This window comes from Cervus canadensis, chromosome 27 (assembly GCF_019320065.1).
Source record: "Cervus canadensis isolate Bull #8, Minnesota chromosome 27, ASM1932006v1, whole genome shotgun sequence".
In the NCBI taxonomy this organism is placed as follows: Eukaryota; Metazoa; Chordata; class Mammalia; order Artiodactyla; family Cervidae; genus Cervus; species Cervus canadensis.
This window is the reverse complement of record NC_057412.1, coordinates 38180841-38202501: the sequence shown is the minus strand read 5'-3', so window position 1 is coordinate 38202501 and position 21661 is coordinate 38180841. Positions and strand designations below refer to the sequence as shown.

The following is a 21661-nucleotide window of genomic DNA, read 5'->3' as shown; positions in this document are numbered from 1 at the left end:
CATTTTTCATTTTAACAGACATTGAAAAATTACCCTAAAAAAGATGTTATATTATCTGTAAGAGTAGCTTGTTTTGCCAATAGTAGACTTAATCTTTTTAACCTTTTTTCAGTCTAATAGATTAAAATGCACTTGTTCTTTCACAATCAGAAAAATATAGCTACAGGAAATTTACTATTACTGTAGATTTCTGAACAGTAACCATATTCAGCATTCCACCTACAGTGTATCTAAAATATTCCTGAATTCATTAACTTCTTCCAAAAAGACTTTAAAGAAAAAGAATGTTAAAATCAGAAAAAAAAATTCCTTTAAGTACTATTTTTTACATAGTATTACATTTTCTGTAATAAACTTTTTTTTAAAGTATTAAATACATTTTTTAAAAAAGTTGTTTACCAATTAATTGGAAGAGGAATTAAAAAAAATCCTATACTGAAAACTCAAGTTGCCTTAAAAACAAAAACATCTCACATTTCCCCCAGAGAATTTAATACAGGATACCACAAACATAGCATATTTGGATCCTAGCAACTTGATAGCTGTTACTCTGAAGTAACTGGTGAGCACCTGATTTGCATACACAGCAAAACATCTTGTTTAGAACTGCTTGTTGAACAAATGGATCAACTGTTGGTGCTGCTATTTTAACTAAATTTATTCAGTAATTATTTACTGATCTGTGTGCCCAGAATCATACTTCAAGAAATAATCTGAATAAGAAAAAGATCCCATGCCCTTGATTATTTGGTTATAAGATTAGAGAAATATGAATGGTTAAGTACTGTGCCAACACGGGGGCCAGAATAATTGGGCATCTCCACAATAAATGGAATCTCCACAGAGGAGGTGACTTTAGAGCTAGTCTTTAAAGAATGAATATATCAACCTTAAGCTGCAGAGAAGTAGAGTAGAACAGGACATTAAAAACAGAGACAACAAAACAAGCAAGGCCCAAAGTTATAAAGAATCTGAAGCATTTGACAAATAATGTCAAGTATGATTATATATTTTTTAAAAACTTAGGATGTATACTTAAATTACATAAAAATAAACATTGCAACCTAGCCCATGTAATCATTTGGATTTCTAATCACTACTTGTTAAAATATAACCATCTAGTTAACCAACATTTACAAACATACTTACTTATAATAGTGTTCCCAGAGATTTCTGTATCTTTCTTGACCTGACATGTCAAACACTGTAAAAGACAAACTATAAAACAAAACAAACAACAACAAAAAATCACTACATTATAAGCTACTAAAACTTTAAATTATTATCAATCAAAGAAACCACCCTTGAGTATACAATGCTCAAGCTGGGCCAGCTTTCAAGTACAAGTGCCACAGAATAAATTTCTTGAATATAAATAGGATTTTACAACAGTAACATATAAAAATATATTTTTCTTTGCTAGTGAAATTATAAGGATTCATCTAACCTCTAAATTCTGAAGAATAATCCAGGGATAATAGTACAAATATTTTAACATCGGTGGGCTTCTGAAACAACAGATTCCTTTTTCTAAGAGTAGCAGGAATAACTAGATAGATCTAATACCATTTTTCACCCACAACTTCTTAATCACAAGTTTAATAAAATGAATTACCTAGACGATTTGAATTTCTCTATGCTGAATCCTATTGTTGGAACTATATCTTGAGACTGAGCCTTTAAGAAAAGAGACAAAGTTTAGAAATTTGCAATTAAAAGATTGCATTTTTCCTCAGGTTAAAAGAAAAGCACCCAGTTTTTCCAATTCTAAAATCTGCCACTAAGAAAATGAAAGGATTAAACAAAATCATAATTTTTGCAAGGAGATCATTGTGCATGAATTCTTTATAGAAGTTTAAGGTTTACTAACTATAAATCTGCATAATGTGTGTCTTAATTCATATTTTGAGGCTTGCTGAAAGTTACCACCAACTTAAAATAGTTTCACAATTCTCTTTTAGCTCACATATAGGACTTCCTAATCTTCTATACTTACTGAGTTTACAAATGAACAGAGTGGCTTCCCAGGGGCCACTACTGGTAAAGAACCCGTCTGCCAATGTAGGAGACATAAGAGAGGTGGGTTCGATCCCTGGGTCGGGAAGATCCCCTGGAGGCAGGCATGGCAACCCACTCCAGTATTCTTGCCTGGAGAAACCCATAAATAGAAAAGCCTGGCAGGATACTGTCCATGGGGTTGCAGAGAGTCAGACACGACTGAAACAACTTAGCAAGCAGGACGTGTGCTACAGAGGATTGTCTTCATGTCTAGATGGTGAATATACATGGTCTCTGCTCTCATGGAATTTATAATCTAGAGAAGGTAAACAGCAATAAACAACTAAGATACCAATCCTGAACAGTGGCCAAGTGCCATGAAAGGTGATTGAGGGTGGGAGGCAATGGGGTGGAGGAGTGTTAGTTTAGCAATAAGCCTGTCTGAGAGAGGTGACATCTCACCCAGTAAATGTTAAGAAGGGAAAAAGCTATGACAAGATCTGGGCAAAGGACAATTCAGTCAAAGGAAACAGCCAGGGCAATGACCGCAAGGAAGGGAGGAACTCACCACTCAGGAAAAGTTGAAGGCCTGTATGTCTAAAATATATTTATAAGGGAAAGACTGTATGTAACCAAGTGAAAGATGGGGCCATGGGGCCATGGTGGAGATTGAGTGGAAAAGAGATTGCAAGAGGGTGAGAGTATAATGGGAGACCTGCTGACAGGATCCACAGGCAAGTAAAAGACCTTACATTGACAAGTTACCTTGTCGATTAAGTTAACTTAATTGGCAATTAACAGGCAATTGAGTTAATACTTCTACCATCAACTTTCTCCTTTTGAATAGAAGTCCATTCACTTTCTGACCCAGATGTCTAGAAGTTATTCTTGACTCCTTCCTTTTTTTTTTACATCCCCTATACAACAATTCTCTAAGCTTTATTGATTCTGGCTCACTAACTTAGCTTGGGTCCTCATCATTTCTTGCTTCAAATTACTACAGCAGCCTCCTGATTACTTCTAACTGCTAATACACCATATAAACAAGTTACTTCTTTAAGCCTGAGTTTTCTTAAATGTAAAATATATCATTACTACCCTTAACTCTTAATGTTTTCATGAGAATTAAGTAAATTAATAGATGCAAGATACCAGTGTCTGGTCCACAGTAAACACTCAACAAATGGTTGTTATCATTAAGAATTACAAGCTCACTGATTTCAGTTTTGTACCCGTCTTCTTCATACTGCCAAAAGTGTAACCTAAAAAAAAAAAAAATTAAAAAAAAAAATCCCCTTTGAGTTCATCACTTCGCTTTTATGTAAAAAGAGGAGGAGTAGAGGGAAAATTGCTGCCTTACAGCATTATGTTCATTTTGGTAGTTTACTCCTGAAAATTTAAAATTCAAATGGAAAGACATAAGGTGAAAGGTCCCTGAAGCTTGGTCACCTTAATAGTAATGTGCTAGTGAAAAGATTTCCCAGAGCAGCCCTGGTTTTGGCTTTCTGAAATCTGTTTACTCAGCTTTCCCTTCCATTCTGTGAGCTGCCTAGTAGTCTTCCAAAAATCTCTCTATGTTAGACAGAATTTATTTTCTGTTACTCAGATTCTTACTTCATATCTTAGGGGTCCTTCATTGTACAACAACCTTTGGAATAAAGAGTTTCCTAATTTTTGTTGTCCTAAAATACAATACTGTTTTGATATTATGAATTTTCATGTGCCAATGTGATAAAACCATCAGCTACTATTATTAGGAAAAAATAACAATAATAAAAAAAGGAAGTTGAACATTTAAAGAAATCTCAGAAAATATAGCTCAAATGAGTAGCCTTGAACTATAATTCTAATCACTGAACTGTGATTAGATGATCATAGAAATTGGCCCAACCTGTCCATAACCACCCAGTTTCTTCACAAACTCTTTTTGTTTCCAGAGAAGCTACCCTTTAATTTGCTGTTTTAACAGGGATAAAATTTATCAACTTTCTCTTCTTTTCCTCACTTTTAAAGTTCTAGTGGAAGATAATTAGAAAGAAGAAACTCCACAAATTAATTAGGACAGGACAAGATATGTGAGCTGATACTTTCAGATTCAAGTGTGATTCATTTTCCTCTAAAGAATTCTGAAATAGTCTTCACTGATTAATTTCCCTCTGCTCTATTCAGGAACAAATACATTTGATGATTCTCTAAATTGGACAGGGGATGCTTACAAACCAAGGAAAGAGAACAGGAATTATTACCTAAATGGATTAGGCCATCTGAGACAGCCCAGTAATAGACCAATGTCAGTAAGACTAGAACAAGGTTTCCAAGAGAGACCCTATTTGGTAAGATTTACTAAATTTGTTGAAAATTATATCCTTGGTATGATCAATAATCATTCCCTGCACAAAAATGAAAATTAAAAAATCACCCATCATTCCATTTGTACAAAAATAGATTTAACTACTAAGAAATATTCTAGGTATTTGGGAAATCCCATGAAGAGGAGCCTGGCAGTCTACAGTCCATAGGGTTACAAAGAGTCAGACATGCCTTAGTGACTAAACAACATTATTGAACAATGTAAGATCTATGCTCTTACGAATTTAATTTTACGATGAAGAAAAATGTAATAAACAACTTATCAACTGAATATGTGAAGCAATTTCAGATTGTTTTAAATGTTAAGAATATAAAACTGGATGACATGATAGAATGAGAGCATTTATGTTGGGGAATGGGGCAAAAGAATTTTAGAAGAAAGGTGTTAATAGAGCACAACTCTTACTATGACACTAAGACCAGATTATTGAAAAGTTATCAGGTTAAAATGTACCTCTTTTCTCTCCTTATCAGTTTAGGGAAGATCAGCAACCTTAACATATTAACAAATGAACATTAAGAGAGCTTAATATTAAAGACTAGTTTGGGCTCAGGAAGTATCTAGTTATCTAGAAACTGACTTTATCCCTCCGCAAAAAAGTATGAGACTATTTTACTCTAAAATGAGACTTGTAATTTCTTTCAAGACATTTTCCTAATAGATGATCATAGATTTCTATTCAGTTCAGTTCAGTTCAGTCGCTCAGTAGTGTCCGACTCTTTGCGACCCCATGGACAGCAGCACACCAGGCCTCCCTGTCCATCACCAACTTCCAGAGTCCACCCAAGCTCATGTCCATTGAGTCGGTGATGCCATCCAACCATCTCATCCTCTGTCGTCCCCTTCTCCTCCTGCCTTCCATCATTCCCAGCATCAGGGTCTTTTCCAATGAGTCAGTTCTTTACATCAGGTGGCCAAAGTATTGGAGTTTCAGCTTCAGCATCAGTCCTTCCAATGAACACTCAGGACTGATCTCCTTTAGGATGCACTGGTTGGATCTCCTTGCAGTCCAAGGGACTCTCAAGAGTCTTCTCCAACACCACAGTTCAAAGCATCAATTCTTTGGCGCTATACTTTCTTTATAGTCCAACCCTCACATCCATTCACGACTACTGGAAAAGCCACAGCCTTGACTAGACGGACCTTTGTTGGCAAAGTAATGTCTCTGCTTTTTGATTCCTATTACTCACCTTATTCATTAAAAATAATATTTCTCAAAGTGGATACAAGCTCACAAGAGACTGTTCTTGGGTTTAAAGGTAGGGAGGAAGCAAGTGTTTTATCTGTGCCTGGGTGACAGGTTTTAGGGCTCTTATTCTGCTCTCAGAAGGTAGAGGTCAATTGTTCTGAGGGCGACAGGATAGTTGCCTAAAGATTAAGCCTCAGGAAGTGGTGTCAGAAATTAGATGATCCGCTTAAAAATATACCTGGAGCAGTCCAGGCTAGTTCCACAATTCACCAGTGGTAGCAGAGAGGTGCGTATGCTGGAAAGCAAAAGATTAAAAAGCCTCAGTAATTGGCTGCATGCCCAGATGTTCCTGAGGCCTCTCCCTGACTAGTATAGTGTGTTAGGCAGGGTCAGCAGGTCTTGCACAGGACTACTCTGAAATTGGGATATTGGAACATTTTAAGATGGTAGACTGAGCTCAGGATGTCTCCTTCCCCTGCTGCCCCAAATGACCAATAATGTTTAGAGAAGAAAGCTGCTCCCATCCATATCAAAGAAGATTATTCCTACGGTAATAAGCATGTCTTGGGACAGAAGATCACTATACTGTTGGGGATGATGGAAAGAGACAACGTAATTTCCATTTTGTTCTTTGAATGTCATTTCTGCCAGTCTGAGTACAGCAGGCTCCAGGGAGCTGGCACACTTTGGTACTACTAACTGTGACTCTAGTTTCAATAATTTTGTACTTATTTGACACAACTTTTACAAAAAAATTACTTTTGAAGATATTCCTTGATGTAGAAAAAAATGGAAATATCTCCTATAGAATAGGACCTTACCTAAAGAACTTCCTTATAATCTTGCTCCCTTATGCTACTATGCTTACCTGCCGAAGTGGTGCACATCACCAGCCACTAAGTTTCTTAATATTAGCCCAGGTTGATCTACTGATAGCCGAACCATCCGTGGAACTAATTATGGACCCAACCACAGCTGGGTATGGTTCTCTATATTCAATTTGGACCCCATTCAAGTGGGTAGGTTGCTATATCTTCTTCTTAAAGGCTGTTAAAGAAATTTATTATAATCACCTTGGGTAGGAGACAGACTTTAACCTGTTCCTTTCCTTATTGATGAAATCTTTTTCCCCTGCTTTCATATAGAGAAGACCCCATTAAAATGACACTTCTAGCTACTGTATCTGTCCTCTCTAAATTTATTCCTTTTCATGGGTGGGGAGGACTTCTTTGACGTCTCAGTTTGTGAAATGGAAACAACATTCTTGGTTCTGCCTCTCTCTCATTGAGAGCCACATGCTTCTTGAAACCACGCATTCTCATCTGTTCTTAACCATGCAGTAAACCTACACAAGCAGGATCTCTCCCTGAGGAGGAAAGCATGAATTCTGGTACATGAAGCATAACTCAAGAGAGTGTTAGCAAGTCCTCTGGCCAGACCTAAACCTTGCCCTCCAAAATTAATTTTTTCAATAAAACTGCTATTTTTTTTAAAAATCTGACTTTAGCACATCTATTTCAGCTGATTTTCAACTTGACTGGGGAGCTCCATTTTCAACTTCTTATCCCAGCTGCCTCAAACTAACTGCCATCTGAAAATATACCAGTAGTTAGTTGTTTCACATGGCAAATTCTCCCATGTAGAAGAAGGGAATGGTGACCATAAGAAATGATGGCATTTTTGTAATTTGAGAGTAATCTCAAACTAAACAGAAGTAAAACTGAAGCTGTTGGGGAAAAGGTGGTGGGGGACAGTAGGAGTTCTCATTCTGCCCAACCTGAAGCACTATTTGGAGGCAATGAAGTCCACCTTCAATTACCCTATTTAGGAGCAATGCTTCCTACTATGTAGCCTGTCAGTCATTAAGAGCACCAGCTTCCTAATTTTGAACCATCTGCTAGATTTATATTCAGGCTATACATTTTTTCATCAACATCTTCCATTGATTGACTAATGGTTTTTATCTAGATAAAAGTACTTACAACTGTCAATGTTAACTGTTTACCTCATATTCACTCTCCTATTCTTTCATACTTTGTTGTTGTTTAGTCACTAAGTCATGTCTGACTCTTTGCAACCCTATGAACTGTAGTCTGCCAGGCTCCTCTGTCCATGGGATTTCCCAGGCAAAAATACTGGAGTGGGCTGCCATTTCCTTCTCCATAGGACCTTAACAACCCAGGGATCAAACTCACTTCTCCTGAATTGGCAGGTGGGTTCTTTACCACTGAGCCACCAAGGAAGCCCCTCTTTCATTCTTACAGGACCCCTGTTACTAATGGAAGCAGCAATATGTCCTGTTTAAAAAAAAAAAATCCAGCCTCATTTACAGATGGGGTAGCCAGTGAGGTGAAAGAGTCATTAGTGGAGGTTTCTGAGTAAGCTCTTTAAAGAGGACTTCTTTGGCAGGAAGACTTATTCTTTTGCCTTGTTCTTTTCTCATCTCTGCAACTTAGGATATAGACAGCATATTAAAAAGAAGAGACATTACTTTGCCAACAAAGGTCTGTCTAGTCAAGACTATGGTTTTTCCAGTAGTCATGTATGGATGTGACAGTTTGACTATAAAGAAAGCTGAGCACTGAAGAATTGATGCTTCTGAACTGTGGTGTTGGAGAAGACTCTTCAGAGTCCCTTGGACTTCAAGGAGATCCAATCAGTACATTCTAAAGGAGATGAGTCCTGGGTGTTCATTGGAAGGACTGATGCTGAAGCTGAAACTCCAATACTTTGGCCATCTGATGCAAAGAACTGACTCATTGGAAAAGACCCTGATGCTGGGGAAGATTGAAGGCGGGAGGAGAAGGGGATGACAGAGGATGAGATGGTTGGATGGCATCACCGACTCAATGGACATGAGCTTGGGTAGGCTCCAGAAGTTGGTGATGGACAGGGAGACCTGGCGTGCTGCGATCCATGGGGTCACAAAGAGTCAGACATGACTGAGCGACTGAATTGAACTGAGAATAGTTACCTAAGATGGCCATGTGGAGATTCCGAGGACCCTGAAGAAAACCAGGCCCTAAGGATAGCAGAGAAGAAAGAAGGAAGATGCCTGGACCATGCAGCTGCCACACCAGCCCTGGAATATTTCTTCTGGACTTACTGAGATGACAGAAAAAGAAGCCTCCATCTGCAGTCCACTGTTACGTGGGTTTTCTCTATGTACAGCAGAACCCAATTGTAACTTATACTTCCTAGATGGCACAGTAGTAAAGAATTGGCCTTCCGATGCAGGAGGCACAAGAGATTTGATCCCTGGGTGGGGAAGATCCCCTGGAGTAGGAAATGGCAACCAACTCCAGTATTCTTGCTTGGAAAATTCCATGGACAGAAGAGTCTGTCAGGCTATACTCCAAGGGGTTGCAAAGAGTTGGACACGGCTGGGCGCACAGCACAACTGGGCGCACAGCACAACATGACTCATACATTAGTGGTAGGTGTGCTAGTTTATATATATATTTCACTGATTTAAGCAGTACATTCATGTACTTATGACTTACATGACTTAAAGTCCTCTTGCCTGCTACTACCGGTATGCATGTAACACCCTTGGGAAACTGGCTAATTATCCACAGAATCTGTAAAAATGATTCACCTTTCCCCTTGTTTTGCTCCTCTTGTCAAGAGAGAGTCAAGACGAAGGCAATGCTACCTGAACGTAAACTCCACAAATTTTTGAAGATCTTTTGTGAAGAAAAGACATTTGGAAAATATTCCAGTTTAAATAGTCAAGATTTACCTACATCAGCATAAAATACACTTCACGTTATGGCTGGCTGATACTTATTACTTTACTAAAGGTATCACAAATTTAACAAGATTTCATAATGTGACAATGAAGTTACAATGACAAAATAATCCTCCATTAGCTTTCTTTAGCAGAAAATATATAATGTATCTAATAAATATACTTACATTTGAAGGTTTAAGTTTATTAATGATTGTTGTTTTGCCACTATTATCCAGCCCAAGGCACAAAACATGAACCTCCTTCTTTTTGAGGCCAAGCAAGCCTGAAAGTCTGTCTAGCAATCCCATAATGTGAGGCAAGGATTCACAAATCAGCTGAAAAAAAAAAAAAAAAACATATATATTAACACAGGCACCTTAAATATAGAGAATATGAGCATATGTATCCCAAATTTTCAGAATTTAAAGTCAGTGATATTGTGAAAACCATGTCAATGTACCTTTGCATTTAGTAAACAGAGTTTAAGCTGATTACCAGAAAGAAGTCTTAACTGGAATGCAGATTGGCAGCTAATAACCCCCAGCAACACAGAACAATGCCCTTGAAATAACTGTACATTTCTTATTGTAACTTATAATACTTAAGAACAAAATGTGGTTTACTTAGTATCCTATGGAGTCTACCATTTGTGATACTTGAGAATATCTGCAGCCTTTTCTGGAAATCTGGAAATGTATGGGCAGCGATGTTCATTCAGAGCCTGCTTCTAAAACAGAAAGTAGAAGGCAGACCAGAATCACAAACAAACTGAAACCTTGGGCTGCCTCGTCTGAGTCCACTGGCTAAATCTTTTTCTAAAGCTAACCCCATTGCTGCATTTTGCAATAATATGAAGTAATAAATATTAAATTCACCATTTTTGTTTGCTGACTATATTCAATTTAGACAGAAACAAAAAATCCCAACTGATATATTTATCTTAATTTTTCCTTTGTCCTTACATATCTTGTTATTTTTCTAAGTCAACACAAATCCATTTGGGAAGGTTATGTACAAAACGCACACACACAAACGGAACCTTAATACATTTTTGTTTCTTTGAAATTATAACTTATATGAAATACCCTAAGTATTTTTTTAAAAGAACTTTAGTATACTAGTGAAGAATATGAGTGTAAATACCCATCTTACATTTTAATCTCCTTTTCTCAAATACTATAAAAATTTCTTTGTTAATCTGTTCCTGAAGTTAATTTGTTCCTGAAGTCCCTACTCATTTGTTTATCACTTCTTTCTTTGAAAAAAATCCTTCAAATGCAAACTTTCAAAAAAACTCCATCAGCAATGCAAATGTGTAAGTATTTTGATGTCAAGTAAAATTACTGATGACATATGTCTGGCTATGTGATAACTTTATGGCTATTCATACCCTTCCGAGGTACTGTTAGATTTAGACTTCAAATCTCCAAGTGAAAATTCCCAAAGGTACTTCCTTTGGGTAAACCACCATCCCAGTCCCTCAAAACATGTGGTGGGAGAAGAGAGATACATACCCCTTTTGGCAGTCTTCAACTGTGGCAGAGACTGCTACAGCAGTAACCACAATATACCTGTATTCCAAACATTTCCTATTACTTTCCAAACTACCACTTTCAAAGTTCTCTAAATACTAGTCTCATCTCTAAGGTTCTAGAAACTTGCCATCTTACAGTCCTTCAGTATTTTTTATTCCATACCAAAAAGGCAAGACTATACCTCGAAGGAGGATGTGAGCAACTTGAAATAAGAAGTTTCCAAGACAACTACATCTGAAAGGAGGCTGCATCATCAGTTTCGGTTAGGCCCCTTCAGGGATCATTATGGACAGAAATTTCAAAACTGAAATTGGAAAATGAGGTGCAGAAGGGAAGGTGCAGTGCCCTACCCAAACCCAGGGCCACGGCTGTCTTACTCAAGGGATGGGTTTCATTTGAGATACTCCGCTTGTGCTGCTTGAATCAACTTTTCTCCTTGTGGTAGAGATTCAAATCTCACTCAATCCATTCCTTTAAATCTCAGCTTAAGGACAGGCATTTGCAGAATCTACTTTAAGTTAGCCTTTTGATATCATGAAACAATTCATACAGATCATTTTAATTTAAAGTAAATTTGCCATTACTCACTTTGCTATTAATTATACTAAGCATATTGATATAGTTTTGTATCTTGTTTTTCATTTCTGATAGGATTTTGAATATTTAAAAAATATGACCACTTCTTGTATCATCCCCCACTGAGCAGGGCATTGATTGTTAAAAGCCTGATATCTGAATATTTGTTTTTTCACAGAACCTTGGATTTTGATTTTCCGTTCCCTTTTCCTGGATTATCAAACACCTGATGCTTGTCACTGAAATGCTTTGGGACACACAATTTAAAAGAGAAGTCAGATGTTCTAAAAGATATAATTACATTTACTGAAGTTGCTTTATAAACAACTATCACATAGCCTTATATATGCTTCAATTTTTAGTAATTATATTTTTATAAATTTACTTTTTGCATGTATGAAACAAGGAAATAAAAGATAACAGTTTAAGTCACTCAATATTCATTAGCCATGTCCTGGGTGCACAGGAGGAGATGCAATTAAAGTCCTATAGCCATGATTCTCAACCCTGGTTGCACACTGGAGTCAGCTAATTGGATTAGTATTTCTGAAGATGGAATCAGGGCATCTGTATTTTAAAGAACCACACAGTGTCTCTGAGGTAGAGTCACTATTGAGAATTTGAAGCTTTTAGAATAAAGCCTAAAATTTCATGCATATCTTTTAAACTTGTACACAATTTGGCGCCAATCCACCTTTCCAGTTTCTTATCTTACTGTTTCCTCTCTCTGCACACCAGACAATAAAATTCCCTTAGCTGTTACCTGTGAAACAGCTTTTTTCTTTTTTTTTGGTCGCGCGTGGGCATGTGACGATCTTAGCTCCCCAGCCAGGGATGGAAACTGTGCTCCCCGCAGTGTAAGCGCGGAGTCTCAAGTCTGAACCGCCAGGAAAGTCCCAGAAACTGCTTTCTAAAGGATTTTTTAACTTGTTGCCAGAAAAATCCTGAAGAATTTGGATGTTATCCACAGTTAAGAGCTTGGAAGATAGGCTACAGGGAGCGAGGAGTCGAGCAAAGGAAACACCATGAGAGGTACTTTGTAACTCTATAAAAATGTTTTCAGGGAGAATTACAGAACACTCTTCCAACCCCCAATAAACATTTTTATTCAGCTTTCAGTTTTTGATGGTGAAATTTCAATTACACTTTCTACACAGCAAACTAAAAGGCCCCAATTGGGCAGTGTTAAAACCATTCAATGAAACAAAAATTCACCTAAAGCAGTTCAACGAGTTTTCTGAGCCACCAGCCCACTTTTTCCCTAGTCCTCACACATTAGAAACAACTACACGGAGTGAAAAACCCGAGGAAGAGCAATTCTAAAACTGGTGGCGGCGGGGACTGCGGGCGGCTCTGGATACAAACGTTGGGGTTGAGGAGATACCTGCTCTTTGCGGTTACTCTTGTGGGCCCGGGAGCTGCTGAAGAACAGGAATGAACGCTCGTCTCCGTCTCGGGGATGGGAATGTGGTGCGGGCGCTCTGGGTACCTTTCTCTCCAGGCCTCCACAGAAAGGATGCCCGGACCAGAGCAAAGCCGCCTCCACAACTTGGGTAAAGGGGTTGTAGCCTCTTCCTCAGTCCAAGTATCAGTGGCTGGGCAGGCGCCTCGGGTGCGTGGCGTTCCCCCGGCAACCGGAGGTTCTTCCGGTCCGGAGCCACGCCTCCTCAGAGGTCTTAGCGCGTCTGCCTCCGAGCTCCTGTTAAGGGATTGACGAGCTTCCCCAAACGCCTGAGGAACAGTGAGGAATATTAAAGAAGTGTGAGCAAGGGTGACGGGTTGAACGGCCGCCTCCTAGCCAGGAACCGCGCAGCACCCCTGGGGAGCATGATGGGAGTTGTAGGCGCGCGCACAGCCTGCTGGGAGGGGCTTGGCGTCCGCGTGGGCCGAGGGCTTTTCTCTCCGTGCGCTCTCCCCGCCCTTTCGGGAAGGTCAGTTTCAGGGGTCAGCGCTCCCTGCGGCGTTGGGGGCACAGAAGAGTGTGGATTTCCCTCGAGCACGGGCGCAGTGTGGTGGCGACAACGGCAGGACCCGACTGTGCGCTCTAGGGCGAGGGGTGCGGGGGAATTGCCTCGTTGCCTGTCGCATCCACCCTCTTCCAGGCTCTGCGAGGCCTCAGCTCCAAGAGTCCTGGGGAAGCACAACTGTTCCTGTGAGCAGGGAGAGGAGATAAACTCACAGGCATTTTTCGGCAAAGGAAGCCTGCCTGTAACCCGGCTTCTGAGCTGTCTGATCTCTAGAGATTTCCATGAGGCATAATCTCTTATGATTAGATTACAGTCCCCAGAAGCAAATCGGCAGCTGGTCCGGAAGGGAATCAGCAGTCTGAATGCTTAAAGTTAGCTCCCTTCTTAAGATGCTCTGGGGTTTTATAGTAATGGACTTCCCTTGTGGCGCAACTGGTAAAGAATCTACCTGCAATGCGAGAGACCTGGGTTTGATCCCTGGGTTGGGAAGATCCTTGGAGAAGGGAAAGGCTACCCACTCCAGTATTCTGGCCTGAAGAATTCCATGGATCCATGGGGTTGCCTGAGAGTCTTTCACTTTAGCAAACGGATTCATCTCCTTTGTTAATCATGAATATGAGATTATTTCCCCCCTCCAGCTACCCCGTGTTAGGTTTACTTACCCGACCTGTTCTTTGGCTTTTCAATTATTTTGGCCTATTAAGTGGATTGCTTGCGTGCGTATGTGCTAAGTCGCTTCAGTCGTGTCCCACTCTGCCACCCCATGGACCATAACCTGCCAGGCTCCTCTGTCCATGGGATTCTCCAGGCAGGAATACTGGAGTGGGTTGCCATTTCCTTCTCCAATTAAGTGGATTAAGAGAGTGAAAAAGAGACTAGAAGGAATTATATATTAATAAAAGTAATGGGAGAAAGGTTGTATTTGCATGATCATGAGGTGCTTTTTCTTTTTTTCCCAAATTTTCAAATGTGACTGTTATTTTTACAATGGAAAAATAATGTGGTTCTGGGCTAGGGACTCTGTTGAAAGACAAAAACTAGTAAAACACAAAACCCCCAAAACCTACAGCTGCATATCCAAAAGAACTTATTGACCAAGTCCTTGGAAAAAATGGAGTATGGAAATATAGTCTTCCTTATTGTGTGGCCTTAGACCAAGTAACCCTGCTCTATTGTTCAGCTTCCTCACCTTCAAAAACATTATATAGCCCATTTGCTGGTTTTGAGGAATAAACAGGTAATAGAGATATGTATGTTTGACACATAGTTGGTGTTCAATAAATAATTTCCTGTCCACCTTTGTCCTGCAATTTTTATTATATGGATAAGATTTTTAAATGTGATCCTTTAACTTTTGACTAAAATTTTACAGTAAGGTGTTGATTATTTTCTGTGTGTCTGGATTTTGCAACTCACTTTGATAAAAGTTGGAAGTGAAGTGCTTACAGCCAGATTTTGACCTTTTTTTTTCTTTCTTAGAGCTAAGTAGAAATCTTATGTTTCAGGAAACTATAGTGGACAGACTTAATTTTCCTGTTTGGAACTGATATTTTCTGCCTCTGGGTTGAGTTCTGTTTTTGATTAGTACAAAACGTTTTGTGAAAACTGGAAATAAAATGGAGAGATGAGATATCCAACTTTTCAGTCAATTTAAGCAGATGACATAATTCTTCTGAAAAATTAGCTAAGTGAAAAATAAGCTAAATTAGGTTACATAATTCACAAAAATTTAGCTAGGTAAATAGTTATCTTAGATATTTGTAGTTGCTGTGTTGGTTTCTTATATTAGAGTTGAAATAGTGGTGTGAAACCCACAGTCTAGTCAATAATCTGGAAAATGCCAGTTTTGAAACTCACAACCTTAAAAAAAGTAAATATTCCATATGGTAGAATCTGCTGTTTTGGTGCTTTGCCAACCCAAACAGATCTCAACAATACACTCACAGTTCAGCATACAAATTGGTTTCACTTGATTTAAGAAGTTAGTTTGGCTCTCCTCATTTTATTATGAGAATGTGAAGCTTTAATAGTCATATTTAATTTTATGAGGGCTACTTAAGATACCTGTTTAAAGAAAGAAAATTTCAAGTACTCTAACCAGATACATTTCTTACTGGCTTTTGGAACTGTATAGAAGAATTCTAAATGAGAGAGGAGTGAGATATGATGAATACAGCTCTATTCTGATTAATTCATGATACATTTAATGTCTTTTCTTATGAACAATTTAAAAAAACTACAGAATATCCATGATTTGTAATATACTGGAAGTTTTTGGAATGAATGTTGGTGGTCTAAAGCTGTTTGAACAGTTGTATATTATTTGTATCTTTTGGTCATCTGCAATTTGTATACAATATTACCTATGCAATGAACGTTTAATTTATTTGAATCTCAAAAAATATTTTGCTGATATAAAATCACTACAAAAATATGCACTAATTATTTATAGTGGTTTATGTGACTTTCTTCCCTGGTGGCTCAGGTGGTAAAGAATCCACCTGCAATGCATGAGACCCAGGTTCAATCCCTGGGTTGGGAAGATAACCTGGAGAAGGGAATGGCAACCTGCTCTAGTATTCTTGCCTAGGAAATCCCAAGATAGAGGAGCCTGGCAGGCTATACAGTCCACGGGGTCGCAAAGGGTAGACACAACTGAATGACTAACACACACACACATGTGAATTTATGTCTTGATCTTAATATTATTTTGAAAGATTACAGCTGTGATTTTTGTCTTCAAAATTACTAATATATCTAAAGAGCATCTAGATGTAATAGACTAAAAGATAAGTTATATTAAATAATGACCAATACAATAATACAAAAGCCACAAAGTCAACCACCAGAACTGTAACTTTTATTTGTTAATAGATATTTTAATAAACAGGCTTACTCCATCTGTAAGACCCTGATAATGCCTCTTAGGAAATCATAGAAAAATAAAATACAGTAATTAGTAACTTGTACTTTGTACAAAAATCTTATTATGTTGCTCAGCAGATAGGTTTGCTAAACACCATATTCTTTCAGCAAATAGACAGATGACATATGTAATGCAGTTCACCACAAACAATCCCTCATTGAGAGGTGAGCATTCTAAAACACTAGAACTTGTAAGCATGCCAGCACATGAAAATTTACATGAAACATCATATTACAGTAGATTTTTATAAGATGAAAACAATACCACCTTCAAGTAAGTTTGGATTACTTCACTGTCATAGTGAAGTAGATAATAGGTAGGTTCTATAGTTAACTCCCTCTTACTGTGTTTATCTTTCTACCATGTTGTGATGCAACCAGTAAAGAGAACCTGAGTGGAAGGCATATATTGAAGATCTAAATAGTGATATAATACCAAGGAGAAAAAATGATGCAGTGGTGCTGCACTTCCTTATTCCCAGAAATAGATCTTTTCTCCTTTTTGCAAGAGTAGAGTGGTACAGTGCTAAATCCACAATTAATGATAAATAACTTTATGACAAGTTACAAAGAAATACATTTTAAAAATCATTCATGCTTACAGGAAGGAAAAATGTTTTCAGCTGCAGTTTTTCATTAGTCAAATATTACTCTATGAGGGATTAAATGTCTCAACCTAGACAGATGTTATCTAGGCATTTAATATAAATGTACTACTTAGTACTTAATAAACTTTTTAGGATTTGTGTTACAAAGATTTTTTATAACTTTTAAAATTTTGAATACACTGCAACTGTCAAATCTACCATTTAATATTGGACATGGCCATTTAAATATTAAGTGTTTAATCAAATACATATTTGTAAGTACACATATATTTTTGGCTATGCTAAAATAGAAAAAAAATAGATAATCTTATTCCATTATTCACAATCTAATTTTACATAAAATCCAAAGAATTATTATGCACGTATAAATTCTAACACACTGAATTACATAAAGCCTATCCAGAAATAAAGCTGCAAGCATAATGAAAAAAAATCACACCCCTGCTATAGGATCAGAGAGAGGGCACAATGAAAAAATAACCGTATAGCCCATGTATTTCTCCTAAATTATAGATGTTTTATGTGAAAACAAAACAAAATAAAAATATTGTTTCACCAAAAGAGTAGAGCCTGCCTTTTTTTTTTAAAAAAAAATTCATATGATGTGTCAAACCCTCTCAAAATAGTGTTTTTGAGAAAATTAACTGCTTGAATGTACAATACACATCATTTAGGATTAAACTAATTTTTATAGACTTTGAATTAGAATAGCTACATGATGTTTGTCTTTTACTGTAATAAACAAAAATAACACATGAAAAGTGTCTATGACATTGACAAGTCCTCAATTTCTACATTATGGAAAAAGGACTCTGTTATCAGCTTCTTTGGAACACTCAGAATTCAGTTTCAAGTCTTCCAAGTAAGATGTCTCAAAAATATTTAGTAAAAATGGCTTTAAAATATTTTTTTCAATAGGTCTTTTTCCTGTGGTGTATTATGTATATACATAATGTATAATATGTATACATATGTATAATACATATACATGTATTATGTAAATACCCATCGCCTATGTTTATATATGCATGTGTATAAGTATATAAATGGGTGTGTGCATTTCCCCTTTAGAACTACTAACACATCTCTCCTTCAGCCTTCACTCCTTTCCCACTCCCCATATTGAATTTTATCTCTTGGTAAAATGCAACTACTCACATAGTAACATAATTACCTTTCTATCACAAATCTACCAATCTGTCTGCATGTCACACACTCTTCCTTCCCTCCCATTTTAGTTCTTTGTGTCTCCTCATATCAAAAACTAACCTTCCTACTTATGCCACGAATCCTAATCTACCTCTCAAAGCCATTTCTAATTAAATTCTCTCTTGCATAATCAGTTTCCCCCTTTCTACCAGATCACTCTCATTAGTGTATAAATATGCATTTTTTCACACACACACACACACACACACACACACACACACACACACACACACACACACACACACACACCCTTGACCCTACATCTACTTCCAGTGACTCAGCTACTGCCTATTTCGGTTGCTTTCTTACAGTAAAATTCCTTGAAAGAGTTGTTTATAGATATTGACTCCACCTTCTTTCCTAAAGTATCTTCTAATCCACTTCAATCAGGCTTTAATTTCACTACTTCAAAGAGACTGTACTTGTCTAAATCATTAGTAACGTCCATGTTCCTAAGCCCCATGGCCATTTCTTGGTTCTAAACTTGACTTCTTAAAGCATTTAATACATATGGCCAACTGGATTTTTCGTTCTCTACCTTACCTTACACTCCTAAGGTCCTCTGCTGGCTTCTAATTCTCCACTTAACTTTTACATTGCTACTACCTGGATCTCAATCAAGGCCTACTTGTCTATCTTACAGGCTTTTCTTAGGTGATTTAAAAACCTTAAATAATATGTATATACTGATGACTTTTAAATTTTGATGTCAGGCCCTGATTGTTCCTTGGAACTCTTATGTACAACTGTCTGCTTGATATCTCCATTTGAATACTTAACAGGCATTACATGGCTAAAACTAAACTCCTGATTTTTTCCCTCCAAATCTGCCTCTCTTGCACCACCACTGACTATGTTTCTTATTTTCCAAATGTAGAGTTTATCTTTGATTTTTCTCTCTTCAACTCTTGCCCCCCATCCATTAGCATGCTCTGCCTCTAAAATACCCAATATCCATCTGTCTCTCTCCATCTTCATTACTTCTACTCTAACAAAAGTTACCATTTTTCTTTTTTTTTTTTTGCTTAAACTATCTCATTAGCCTCATAAATGTTCTTTGATCTCCATCTTGTTTTTGTCTCTCTTTGGCTCATAAACTGTGTACCAAGCACACCGTTCTCTCTACCCCCAAACACTCCAAACCTACACATTAAATTGTTTCTTCTACTTGGAATTTCCCCAGATTTTTTCATGACTTGTTTCTTCATGATCTTCAGATATTGGTTTAAATATCACATCCACATTCAGAGAAGATTTCCCTTACCACTTAGTAGAAGAAGCCACAGTCATGCTATGCAATAATATTAATTTAATTTTCAGCACAGCACTTATCAGTACTTCTTCACTGTCTAACTTTACCACTAGGTCAATCCCATGAGACAGGGGCTTTTGCTTGTCTTGGGCACTTTGTGTCCTCCATGTTTAGAATAGGACACTGGTACAAGATAGTGTTTAACAAATGTTAATGAACAAATGGACTTATGGATAAATATTTAAAGTACATCAGTATATATACTATTTTTAAAATTAAGAATTATACAGTTTTGGACTAGCAAACAGACATGATTTACTTTAATTTTGTTTATTTGTTTGTTATATCTGTTCCCTGTGGTATAAATAGCTTTAATTGGACAAATCATTATTTTTTGCTATTCTTTATATTACACTACAGATATCTATTTCACTTAATGGTAGAGTGATCAAGATTGTATGGTGAGGAAGGAAATGTCTTGCTTTCTCAAAGGAATTTTTGGAGGCTCTGAAGAAAACAAGCAATTGATGCAAAATTGGAAGGGTTTTACCTTTTTTTTTTTTTGAAGTATTCCATTTAGTGAAATTTAAAAAATTGAATAAAAGTAAACTAGAAAATAACTATAAAAATATATGCTTACTATTTTGAATATACAAAGTCTAATGGAAGATTTTCTTTTTGTATTTCCATTCATGAAAAAGTGTTTGCTTTCTTCAGCAGACTTTATGGACTATATGACCAAATTTATATAAAAGAAGAGTAGAACTTAAAAAATAATAACTTCTAGCCACTATGTTATGTTTTTTGGCTTCAACTTCTCTGAGAATTGGGAAATTACAATCAATATTAGAGAGATTGAATGGAAATATAATATACAAAACAATTCTTTTTTTTAATACTTCAAATAACTGAAAAGAGAAGGCAATCTCCTTGAAAGAATATAAGCATTTAGAGGTCATAAGATATAATGTACAACTAATACATTGGTATCATATATTTTAAACATTTAAAACTATGTGTAAAAAGTACTTATTTACATTTTACACATAATCTTATACATTTATATGTATCTGTATAAAAGCATAAATTGATTCTAAAAGGCTACCCTTTCAACTCAGTTATTTTTACCTGCATCTTATATATAGTTTTACATTTAATAAAGCACAAGAAAAATCTCATCATTATTAATAAGAGTGAATCATTAATAACTATAAAGTGCTTTGACAGTCTGATATTCAATTTTGCAGGGTAAATTCTTTAATTATATATGAAATAGTTCTTTTGAAATCAAAAGAACTATTAATATGGAAATGCTAATAATTGTGATCATTTGGTCTATTAATAAACTTAAACATAAATTTAAATTTTTGATATTTTGGGAAGATTTCTGTTTATAGCAATACATATTTTAACAATTATCAGTGAACATATTTATATTAGTCTCATCCTCAAAAGGGATTTTAGTTTCAAAATTACCAGTAAGAGTAACACGACAATAATTTTCATTCACTGTTTTCTATTAATTTTTTGTTTGCTTTTTAAAATGGGATAATTAATAGTTATATCACAAACTTCTCTTTGTATTACCTTTTTGCCTTTTCCTCAGTTTTAATGGAATGTGGTCCATTTTCATATTCAGAATTCATGCTCTGTCTCTGATTTTTTAAAATATAAGGTTATTATAGAAGGTATAACTAACATGTTATAGGAGGTATAACTAACATTTTAGGAAACATGGACTGTTAATTAACAATTATTCCATCAAAAGTCAAAATTAAGCTGTCAAAGCTTATACTGCATATAAAATTAAACCTAAGTATAGTTTGTGAAAGATGTGCAAAGCTATTCAAGTTCCCAGTAATATGCTCTAAAGAAAAAGTATGATTAACAAAATGATTAATAATATATTATAAATAAAGCACATATAGTTATCTTTAAAATCTACTCTCACTCGTATTCATGTTAGGAATGCTCAGGTATTATGCCTTTCCAAAAAACAAATGCTCCCATTTCACATTTTGATTATTTTCCCTTGGAGACCTAAAACACTTAAAATTATGACAAAACTCCATTTCTGTAAGAAGAAAATGAGATTTTTGCATTGTATAAATATATTATTACAATTTTCTTTAAATACATATACATGGCATAGGAAGAACAACATCAAATTAAAGGAAATTAAACACTTCAATAACAAACATTTATGCATGTTAAACCTTATTTTCCAAGCAGTACAGACATTTTAAAAAGCCTCAGTCTTTATTTTTATATTGTCCATGAAAATTCAGTGTTGTTTTA

The 21661-nt window shown here is 36.4% G+C and overlaps 1 protein-coding gene across 1 annotated transcript in view; it reads right to left on the bottom strand.

Annotated features, from left to right (window-relative positions):
* ARL6 (ADP ribosylation factor like GTPase 6) overlaps positions 1–13205 on the bottom strand; it is a 33359-nt gene extending 20154 nt beyond the window's left edge. Inside the window, exons 1-4 of the mRNA XM_043448974.1 lie at positions 12787–13205; positions 9477–9626; positions 1616–1677; positions 1150–1218 (exon numbers count right to left, since the gene is read on the bottom strand). Of these exons, the coding sequence (XP_043304909.1) occupies positions 1150–1218; positions 1616–1677; positions 9477–9599 (254 nt within the window). The 5' untranslated portion in view covers positions 9600–9626; positions 12787–13205. The remainder of the gene's footprint in view (positions 1–1149; positions 1219–1615; positions 1678–9476; positions 9627–12786) is intronic.
* Positions 13206–21661: the final 8456 nt, after the last annotated feature.